The sequence below is a fragment of the Gadus chalcogrammus genome, chromosome 11 (genome assembly GCF_026213295.1).
Source record: "Gadus chalcogrammus isolate NIFS_2021 chromosome 11, NIFS_Gcha_1.0, whole genome shotgun sequence".
In the NCBI taxonomy this organism is placed as follows: Eukaryota; Metazoa; Chordata; class Actinopteri; order Gadiformes; family Gadidae; genus Gadus; species Gadus chalcogrammus.
Window position 1 is genome coordinate 13,977,803 of NC_079422.1, and position 10,511 is coordinate 13,988,313.

The 10,511-nt window shown below is 45.9% G+C and overlaps 1 protein-coding gene across 1 annotated transcript; it reads left to right on the forward strand.

Annotated features, from left to right (window-relative positions):
* The first annotated feature begins 89 nt into the window (after positions 1–89).
* On the forward strand, positions 90–5,741 carry zgc:172323 (uncharacterized protein LOC564165 homolog). Its single transcript, XM_056602939.1, has 14 exons — positions 90–395; positions 1,063–1,216; positions 1,471–1,620; positions 2,187–2,306; positions 2,407–2,502; positions 2,752–2,886; positions 2,979–3,089; positions 3,212–3,322; positions 3,467–3,591; positions 3,712–3,815; positions 4,410–4,646; positions 4,743–4,982; positions 5,265–5,307; positions 5,420–5,741. The coding sequence occupies exons 1-14, from the start codon at positions 169–171 to the stop codon at positions 5,517–5,519; spliced, it is 1,953 nt and encodes a 650-aa protein (XP_056458914.1). The 5' UTR covers positions 90–168; the 3' UTR covers positions 5,520–5,741.
* Positions 5,742–10,511: the final 4,770 nt, after the last annotated feature.

Here is a 10,511-nt window from a genome sequence, read left to right on the forward strand (position 1 = left end):
AAGCCGCTGGGCCCGGCCTTGTTGGAAACTATAAAAGCTTGGGGTGAGGTCTGCCTAGGTTCTAAAGAGGAAGACTAAAGTTCCAGACCTAAAAGTGAACAAAATCCGCCCACATTCCCTACTGTGTACAAGGGGCCAAACGGTACAACCACCACCACCACCACCACCATGAGTCACAGTCCGGAAAGGATCTCGTCCTACCGCCGTCACTTCGAGGACAGCTCCAGCTCGTCCTACCAGGTCCGGGTGTCCAGCCCGTCCCCTACCCGGAGAAATGGCCGCACCGCTTCTGTCGGTGTGTCCCGCTGCCCTGGAGCCGGCAGCACGCGCACAGAGTCGATGGGAAGAAGGACCACCTCTGCTGCAAGAAGGACCACCCGTGTGTCTGGATCTAGGTAAGCGCGCTCAGTCCACAAAGACTCTATATCTAGGTAAGCTGGCTCAGTCTGCAAAGACAGGTGTGTCTGGATCTAGGTAAGATGGCTCAGTCCACAAAGACTATATCTGGAACTAGGTAAGCTGGCTCAGTCTGCAAAGACTTTATCTGGAACTAGGTAAAATGGCTCAGTCTGCAAAGACTTTATCTGGATCTAGGTAAGCTGGCTCAGTCTGCGAGGACCGGTGTACCTGGATCAAGGTAAGCTGGCTCAGTCCACAATGATAGGTGTGTATGGATAGTCCACAAAGACCACAAACATAGTGGGCTGCTTGGCCCTGATTGTTGTATACCAGGATTTACCTTTATGTTTGATGTAAGTTTTATGTTACTATAATATATAATCACATAAACATGAGAGAATTTGTAAATGTAATATAGGTATACTGTAAATTGTGCTTTATCAAAATAGCAAGCACAAACAGATTGTGTTTCATGAGCAATCAATACTGCACCTCTAGGTTCAACATTCTATTTCAGGACACAACACAAAATGAAATTGACATCATCATCAACCAGCCATGTAGTTTCACACACAAGTGAGCAATATCTCTTCGGATACGGATTTGATGGCTCTGACTCATGGGTCAATCTGAGTTTTGTTTACTATCTTTTTGCAGTGCTAGCATGGGCACCGTAGCATGCATAGGTTTAGACGGAGTGCCCGCCATCGACCTGGATGTGGCGTCTGCCGAGAACCAGGAGTTCCTCAGCACTCGCAACGGCGAACGCCGGGAAATGATTGTCCTCAATGACAGACTGGCTGTATACATCGACAAGGTTCGCTCCCTTTGTTTGTCAAACAGCCAGGGTTGTGGTTCATCCTATCAAGGGAACTGGATTTTGTCTCACTCATAAAATAGCATATAATGTATGTAATGAATGAAAATTAGCATCTAATCTATCTATACACTAATCGAAATAGTAAATATACACCTCAATGCACACATTGACAGGTACCTTTATGGTCACCCTAATATACTGTCCCATATCCAAGTTTCGATTGGGTTTAAAATAGCTCGTGTTTTTCGCAGGTTCGATCGCTGGAGCAGAAGAACCAGTTGCTGGAGACTGAGATCGAGGCCTACCAGAACCGGTTCCAGAAGCCGACGGGCCTGCGCCTCCTCTATGAGGAACAGCTGAAGGAGCTAAAGAAGATCGCTGAACAGATGAGAGTTCAGCGGGTGAGAGAAAATGTGTCAAGTCAGAACGTCGCTTTCATTTGTTATTTACACATTTCAAATAACTAATAGAGCGCACCGGAGGAATGTATTTGTTTCTGGCAAGGTTTACGCCTCGCAGAGCTTCAGTAGATTAACCAAGTAGCAGCACAAGAAGTCAACTTGGTGCTTTCAGGGTTCCCTGCCTGGTAACAGGCCTATTTCTGGCAGGCAAATGGAGAAGTGCCTCAGTTTGTTATGGTGCAATGGAGTACAGCTGTCTGCAGTTATGCTTTATCCATAGATTAGTTGGCTTGATTACACACACACACACACACACACACACACACACACACACACACACACACACACACACACACACACACACACACACACACACACACACACACACACACACACACACACGTAGAGACAGACACAAGCACACACAAATACAAAAAGACATACACACAAACACACACATTAGATTAGCTCAGATGAAAGAAGCTTAATACAGTAATGGCAGAGTCAGAAAAAGGGTAATCGTAACATTTCTCACACTGGTGTATTGACGGTCTCTTGATCTTCAGGACATTGCCTTGGCCTCTAAGGAGTCCACATCTGCTAACTTGGCATCATTAAAGATCAAGTATGAGGAGGCATTGGAGCTGAGGAGGAAAGCCGAGCTCGACATTGAGAACTTCCGCCCTGTAAGCTAACAGACACGGACATCCATCTCCAACCTTACTAATTACTTAATAAACCATTATACTCTGTAGAGACCTAATGACAATACTGTGCTTTCCTTAGGATGTAGACAAAGCCACATCCTCGAGGATCGCCTTGGAGAAACAGCTAGAGCAGCTGGAAGTAGAAATTGAGTTCCTGAAACGGGTCCACCAACAGGTTAGAACTTCAACCTTTCACACACACCCTTTTCCAGAGCGCAATGTAGTATATGCATGCACAGGAAATTGGGGAGTAGGTTTAGTGCTTAGTGCTCTTGGTTGATCATGGATAAGGATTTACTTCAGGGCCCTGAAGGTAAGAGGACACCCCAGCCACAAACTAGATCATTCCATTGGCTAATGGCCTCATGAATAACAGAATACCTTCACTTCTTCACCATTCCCATTATATTTCTCCACTGCCCAGGAAATTGAGGAACTTTTGAAGCAGATCTACTCAGCCCATGCATCAGCCGAGAGCGCCTTTGCCCTGCCTGACCTGGCCTCAGCCTTAAAACAAATCCAGAAGCAGTACGATGACATTGCTGCCAAGAACCTCCAGGTACAATTAGACAGATGTGCATTCAAATGTTTACATCTTGTGTACAACTATAATCGTGTTAGGTTTCATATAAGTTATGTTTCTTTTTACAGGACATGGATGCATGGTATAAAAACAAATTTGAAGACATAACCAACAAGACCACAAAGCATGTGGATAAGGTTCGCGGAATCAGAGAGGGAATAGCTGGGGCCAAGAAAGATGTGAGTCCTGAGATTACACACCCTAACCATAGTTAATCACTATTATCGGGAAAATAATAGTTACCCAAAATATTTTTCTATAATTTAATATTAATAATAATAATCCTGTATAATCTGTGAAGATCCTAAACAAAGAGAGAGACTTGGATTCCATGAAGACAAAGAATGATGGTCTTGAAGCCCAGATCCACGACGCACAAGATAGGTACAAGAAGGAACTGGAAGAATTGCAGGTGAAGAGAAGGAGTTTTACGTGTACCTTTATCAATGAGTGAATGCCCACAAGTTCATCACAAACGCAGACACACACTTCAATACATGATCAAGTGAAAACAGTTGAACAATTGACTTACGTTGCTTTTGTGGCTGTTCGCCAGGCCCGGATTGAGGCCCTGCAGCATGAGCTAAAATCCACCAAGGGGAAGATTGCGCTGCACCTGCGTGAATACCAGGACCTCCTGAATGTGAAGATGGCTCTGGAGATTGAGATCACAACATACAGGTGGGGGAGCAACCAGCGGCTACTGTATGTGGTGAATTGGTGCACAGTGTAATGTACAGACTTTTAGAAATACATACTGTAGCAGACAAATGTATCACATGTTCTTTTTCTTTCTTACAGAAAACTAATTGAAGGAGAAGATGTGCGGCTCGCTGGTATGATGCTCAATGTGTCGTTCATGAGCAGCAACTGCATGAGCGCCATTGGGGCTGGGACAAGCATGGGTGGAGAAAACATGGGCAGCACTGGCATCGGAAGCACAGGAACCAGTGGCAAAAGTATGGGGGGAGCAGGTACGGGTGGAGCAGGTATTGGTGGCGTAGCAATGGCTGGGGCTGCCCTGGGTGGAGCAGGAATCAATGAGACTGGCATGGGTGGTGCTGGCATGAGGGGAGCAAGCATGGGTAGCAATGGCATAGGTGGAGTAGGAATGGGTGGCGCAGGCATGGGCGGTGCAGGCATGGGTGAATCAGGCACTGGTAGAGTGGGAATGGGTGGGGCTGGTGGTGGAGCAGGAATCAGTGGCAGAGGCATGGGTGGTGCGGGCATGAGTGGTGCTGGCATGACTGAAGCCAGTATGGGGGGTGTAGGCATGGTGGGAGCTGGGATGGGTGGCACTGGCATGGGTGGTGTAGGAATGGGCGGTGCTGGAGCCGGTATTGGAGGTGTGGGCATGGGTGGCACTGGCATGGGTGAATCAGGCATGGGTGGTGTAGGAATGGGTGTTGCTGGAGCCGGTATGGGTGGTGTAGGCATGGGTGGTGCTGGTTCCGGCATGGGTGGGGCCGGCTTGGCTGGTTCCGGTATGGGTGGTGCAGGCATGGGTGGTGCTGGTTCCGGCATGGGTGGGGCCGGCTTGGCTGGTTCCGGTATGGGTGGTGCAGGCATGGGTGGTGCTGGTTCCGGCATGGGTGGGGCCGGCTTGGCTGGTTCCGGTATGGGTGGTGGAGGCATGGGTGGTGCCGGCATGGGAGGCACTGGCATGGCTGGTGCCGGTATGGTTGGTGCCGGCATGGCTGGTGCCGGCATGGCTGGTTCCGGTATGGGTGGTGCCGGCATGGGAGGCACTGGCATGGGTGGAGAAACAATGGGCAGTGCAGCAATCAGTGGCACAGGCATTAATGCAGGAATGGGTGGTGCTGGCATGGGAGGTGCTGTTATGGGTGGTGCCGGTATAACTGGTGCTGGTATGGGTGGAGCTGGAATGAGTGGGTTAGGCATTGGGGGTGTAGGCATGGGAAGTGGGGGGATGGGAGGAATGGGCGGAGCCGACATGACTGGCGCTGGAGGAATAGGTGGAGCCAACCTGTCTGGCGCTGGAGGAATGGGCGGAGGCATTCACGGAGTCAGGTCAAGGGGCATGGATGGAGGCCTGGACAGCAGTGCCGGGGGCGTACATTCAGGCACCGAGGGCCAAGGAGGAATGGGAGTGGGTCGGGTGGGGGGCTCGGGCCCTGAGGGGATGGGCCGTGGGAGGAGTGTAGGTGGGGGCAGGGGTACTGGCTCTGGAGGAGCTGATCTCTCAGGAGTAGCCAATGGGTACGCTAGAACCGGGGGCGTGGCGGGAGGCAGTGGAGGAATGGCTACCATGGGCGGATTGAGGAACATGTCTGGAGAGTGCCTGGATGGTGCCGGTTCAGGAGATCCTAGGAAAGCCATCGATGCCTACGCAGAGCAAGCTGTAGAGTTGACCGAGAGAAGGACCGTACTTATTAGGTATGTGACGATAACGGCTAGCCACTGCTCTCCAGAATGAATCCAGAAATAAGATGTATTAATCTCCGAAACATAACCACTGACATTATCCCACTGGTTCTTCCTCACACAGGACCGTAAAAAACGAGGACGAGGTGCTGGAAACTGACCACCATGAACAGACCTACATCATCAGCGGGGCTGCGGACGACTCTGACGATGACCAAGCGTGATTTAACCATTTGACCTTCTTTGACCATTAAAAAGCTAACCCACCCCACCCCCCTCTTTCCACTGACCACTGACCATGTCTGGAGCATGACCTTCGCCCTTTGACCTGGACATCAGGAGCATGAAAGACGCCCTCACCAGCCGAGCTGCGTCTCTTCCTATTGGGCTGCACTGTGTCCCACAAGGGACGCTCAATGTTTTCTCTACACTTTGCTTCGGTTTGCACTCCCCTTTTCTTTTTTTTCCTTCAATGAGCTGCAAATAAAGCCATCAGCATTCAATGAGGTTGTCCCATGTCCTATTTGAAATCTCATTTATACATTGCTCATTATGGATTTCAGGCAGTGATGTTATATACAGCTTGTATACAGCCAGCTTCAATCGACCAAATAAAAATAGTGTAGCGCTTGTTGGCACAGGATAGTAAGTGATGTGGCAGGGGAGGACAGAGCCAAAGAGGAGAGATCACCTGGGGCTTGAGTGGGATCTTTTAAGACTTTTTTGCGAGGGTGAACAGGCCTACGAGGCTATCCGTCTAGCCGATGGTTTCCTACGGCAATAGCGCATAGCCGTTTCCTGTCCCCATTCCATCCACATCCACACCTTTCCCTTGTACCACTGATAGGGAGAGATCAGAGCTGGCCAGCAGATGCCATCACACTCACCGGAGGGAGGCAAGGGATTCCTGAATTGTGACATGGGGTGGGGGGTGGGGGGGTGCTATGGAATGCAACCCCAATGCAAACAAAACAAGAAAAGGTTAAACATTATAGTGGCAGTGGGATGAATAAGGGTATTCTGATGTGCACTCTGGATTAATGTATTTGCGCTTCTGAACATGGGCCTGAATCTATTTTGTCAAAGGTACAAATGTATAGATATAATTATATCATTAATATAGTTAATTATATTATAGTACACATTATATATATAATATTACTCATATCTGTTTTTTATTTTGGGATATTTGTTAGAATAATAATTATCAGCATGCACATTTTTCAAGCAACCAATTAAATACATTAAAAGAGGTTATCAAAAAAGATTATCCGTCATGATGTGTCCTTTTTAATAACATACGGGAACACGAGACAAGTGCACAATACTGTCTGCATAGTGTTACGACATACGATGCTAATCTGTAACGAGATTTTAACAAATATTCAAGATAATTTAAGTGGTTATTCTTGCAGCCCTGGATTAGAATTATCAGACAACATAAACTGCATTGAAATACATTCCCGTCCACACGACAGAAAACAAGTCATAGGATTAGAAGCTGAAACAATCAATAAGCGCTCCTCCATCAAGTCCACCATCTCACCCCACCCGAACACGCAGACACAATTATTATTCAAACCTAGAAATGTCAGTCGGACGCTCTAATGAGAAGCAGCCAGACGTCCGCCTCTCGCTCTGCCCCCGGTTCATTAGATTGTACTCCGCGACCGCTGCTTATTAATGTCCATCCAGCCTAATATGCACTCAGGTCTGGCGATAATCACGAAATTTGTGAGGAAGACTACTAATCTATATAATAAGATAGGCGTCTATATCATTATAATTAACAGGCAAAGGAGCGTGAGAGTCCCCGTGTTTGACGGGAGGAGCCCTACACGGCTCAGGAGCTATCCATGGTGCTGTCATTCCTTTTCTAGTCTACCCTTTTCTCTTTTTTTTGTTTCATTGTCCAAGGCCTTTCCTTTGCGTTTATTTCTTGATTTGCGTCTCAACAAAAGATTGTGAGAAAACAAATAAATGAACAATTAAGTTTAAAAAAAACGAACGCAGGGTCAATTCCCGTCCAATTTGACCAATGCTACAATTCTTTATTTATTAAAAAAAAAAAAGGAAAATAAATAAACATATAGCCTATACAAACAATTGTAACACATTAGTGATGTTGTCACTTTAGAATATTCAATATATTTTATTTCTTTATACATAGGCCTCTTTATCTATCTATGTATAGCCTATCTATGTTCTATGTATCTGTGTATCTATGTATCCATATCTCTCAATGATTATATCGATGTATCTATATCTAAATCTCTCTCAGGCAAATGAGTTACATAGATATCTATTCTTTGCCTGACGAACTGAATTACGAATGAATGAATGTACTTTGACTATAAATTGCTTTTTTATATTTAAACAAATAAGACCATTAGAAGTCAGCAAACAATCATTCTTCTTGTAATAATAACAAACATGTTTTCTTTCAGTTAAGGTTACATGGTCCTTGGCGTGGTATGTTATAATTAAGGCTTTTTGGCAAAAACACGTTACATAGCCAATTAGGTCACTAACCTTCATCCTACGAGTTAAACCCGTTTTTACTTTGACTGAGGGAAAGTTGCTTTCCCTCGCCAAGGAGGGCAAAAGTTGTGACTCTTTCAAACCTGTGGTTTTCTGTCACTTTGTGCATGCTCTGAGGGCCTAAATCCCAATTAGGGTCGGATGACACGCTGTTCTATTCATGCCGGGCCCTTCTTGCATACATTTGCCTAGAAATGAACTTCTCAAATAGATTGCGTGTTAAATGCGTTCAGTAGCAGAAGAAATCGAATAGAGTGACAGTTTCTTTCTGAGGCAGTCGAGTGAAAAAAGGTATGAATTTATAAGGTACACCGAAACATATCAATTTAGACAACTGTGCACGCCTTTATTCCTGCCCTTTCAGCCGGAACAATTGACTTTAAGTTAGGGAAATTCGCTTAAAAGGCTGCAGCGTAAACTTCGGAGAGACTTGGAATGATGAAATGCTTGTGGCCCACCTCCGAAAGGAGAAGGCGCTGAAGATTACAACACGCATGAACTGCGTTGAATCAATCGCCGTTTAGTTGTCTTCTCTCTAATGCGACTTTGAATATTAGTCTGGGTTATCATGTCATCTGGTGGGAGTCCCATACAAGCACAATTACTATTCAAACGCGCCAGCAATGACCCACCCGCTTTACCCCGGCTGGTTTGCAGGCCTACTTAGTGCAACTTTCATCTTCCTTGACTTTTGGTTTACCACATTAAATGCAGCCGTATAGGTCCAGCTAGACATATCATGCATCCTTAACAAAAATAATTAGGATGTTAACCATAGGTCTACATACTACAAGGTTAGGAATAGCATTGCCAATACAGGCATATGGTTTCTTTAAATTACTTGTTATTGTATATAAATCCAAAGGAAATTAAATAAAGGATCGGTTATAGGTAGACCCAAAGACCCGTGAGAATAAATATAGAATCACTGCGCTTTGCATCTCCTGAAAAAGATAGTAAATTCATTTGGTCGACATAAAAGATTTGTTTTCTACTGAGCTTGAAAAGGTCTTTAATGATACCCTATTGAAACTAAAGCAGAGAGGTGGCTATGGTACCCCGAAAAAAGGGGGCTCTATAGTCGGGGGACTTGAATGGAGATCCCTGGTGGGGCATTGGTCCCTGATATTTACTGCGCTGCTGTCGGACAGGTTGCTCTATGGCTCATTAATGGCCTACCAGTTAAGTCGGATCCCCTCCATTTGGATGATAAAACCCTCCGTGCGAGGGAGGCGTTAGCCAAATGGGAATCTAGTCCGTCCCCCATAAACAACGTCTCGGTAGGCCTCTGCGCTCCTCCGATAGTCGTTCTTTAAGTTCATTAAAGAGATGAAAAGTTCACTTAAGAGAATGGAACTCTCGGAACGCTCTGATTGACTCCGCCATGGCGCTCTCGAATAAAGATCAGATCAGGTAATTAATGTGACTTTTCCAAAAAGAAGAACAATGACGACGGTCAAGCCATTTAATTTCATTTAATTTTCCATCCCATTTGCCCCGAACACTGCTTTCCCTCTGACACCAGGCTTTAGACTATCCGCCGTGCTTCATTGAGTGCATTGGAAAGGGCTCCACTCAACTAACTTTTTTTTTAACAGGGTTTGCCAACAGAAAGGAAACGTCTCCCTTTTCCCCTCTCAAGAATAATTAATTTCACTTTGTGAAATTCAGGACTTGAAGCAGTACCCATCCACGGGACGGGAGTGAGAACCGACTGTATATAAGTGGTGGTGAGGGTGACCAGGAGAAGCGATCGGGGTACCAGCGAGTGATGGCAACACGTTAATAAATAACCCTCCGCACAGCCGGTCTTTAACTCGCGCTATTGATGAGATTGTTCGCGTGTCGTTCACGCCCTTTGACTGGAGGAGCGGAGACAGGAGCAGCCTCACAAAGTGAAGCAGTTGGATACTTTTAGTAGCAGTACTATTGAGAGAAAGAGAGATATAGAGAGATAATGGAAGTATGTGTGGGTGTGCGCGACACACTCACACACACACACACACACGGCGAAAGGGCGACAGACAGAGAGAGAGAGAGCGAGAGAGAGAGGTAGAAAGAGAGCGAGAGAGCGAAAGAGAGACACACACACACACACACACACACACACACACACACACACACACACACACACACACACACACACACACACACACACACACACACACACACACACACACACACACACACACACACAAACAAAGTTAGTAAGAGAGGGGAAGAGAGTGGGAGAGAGAAATAATGAGTGAGAGGGAGAAAGAGAGTGAGAGTGAGAGTAACAGTGAGAGAGAGAGAGAGAGAGAGAGAGAGAGAGAGAGAGAGAGAGAGAGAGAGAGAGAGAGAGAGAGAGAGAGAGAGAGAGAGAGAGAGAGAGAGAGAGAGAGAGAGAGAGAGACTTTCAGAGGTTATTGAAGACATGTTCGCGGCCTCAATTTATCCCCGACAGGTTCTTGTTCTCACTTTCTCTTTTAATCCCTCGACCGCAGAACATCAAAGAAGTCAAATTCGGTGCAAGTGATTATTGTTCCATACATAAATTATCAAAAAAAAAACATGCAAGACATTTTTGTATATTAAAGATATATAAGCAAGAAATAAAGTAGACATATTCAATATATATTGCACAGTTCCACAATTCTTCTCTTAAATAGGTAGTAGATATTTGCTTTCAGTGT

Excerpts from the sequence above, each read along its gene's own strand:
- zgc:172323 (XM_056602939.1), top strand. The coding sequence starts at position 169 with ATGAGTCACAGTCCGGAAAGGATCTCGTCCTACCGCCGTCACTTCGAG. Across the intron at positions 396-1,062 it reads ACCCGTGTGTCTGGATCTAG|CATGGGCACCGTAGCATGCA; the intron begins GTAAGCGCGCTC and ends TTGCAGTGCTAG. Across the intron at positions 2,307-2,406 it reads ACATTGAGAACTTCCGCCCT|GATGTAGACAAAGCCACATC; the intron begins GTAAGCTAACAG and ends TGCTTTCCTTAG.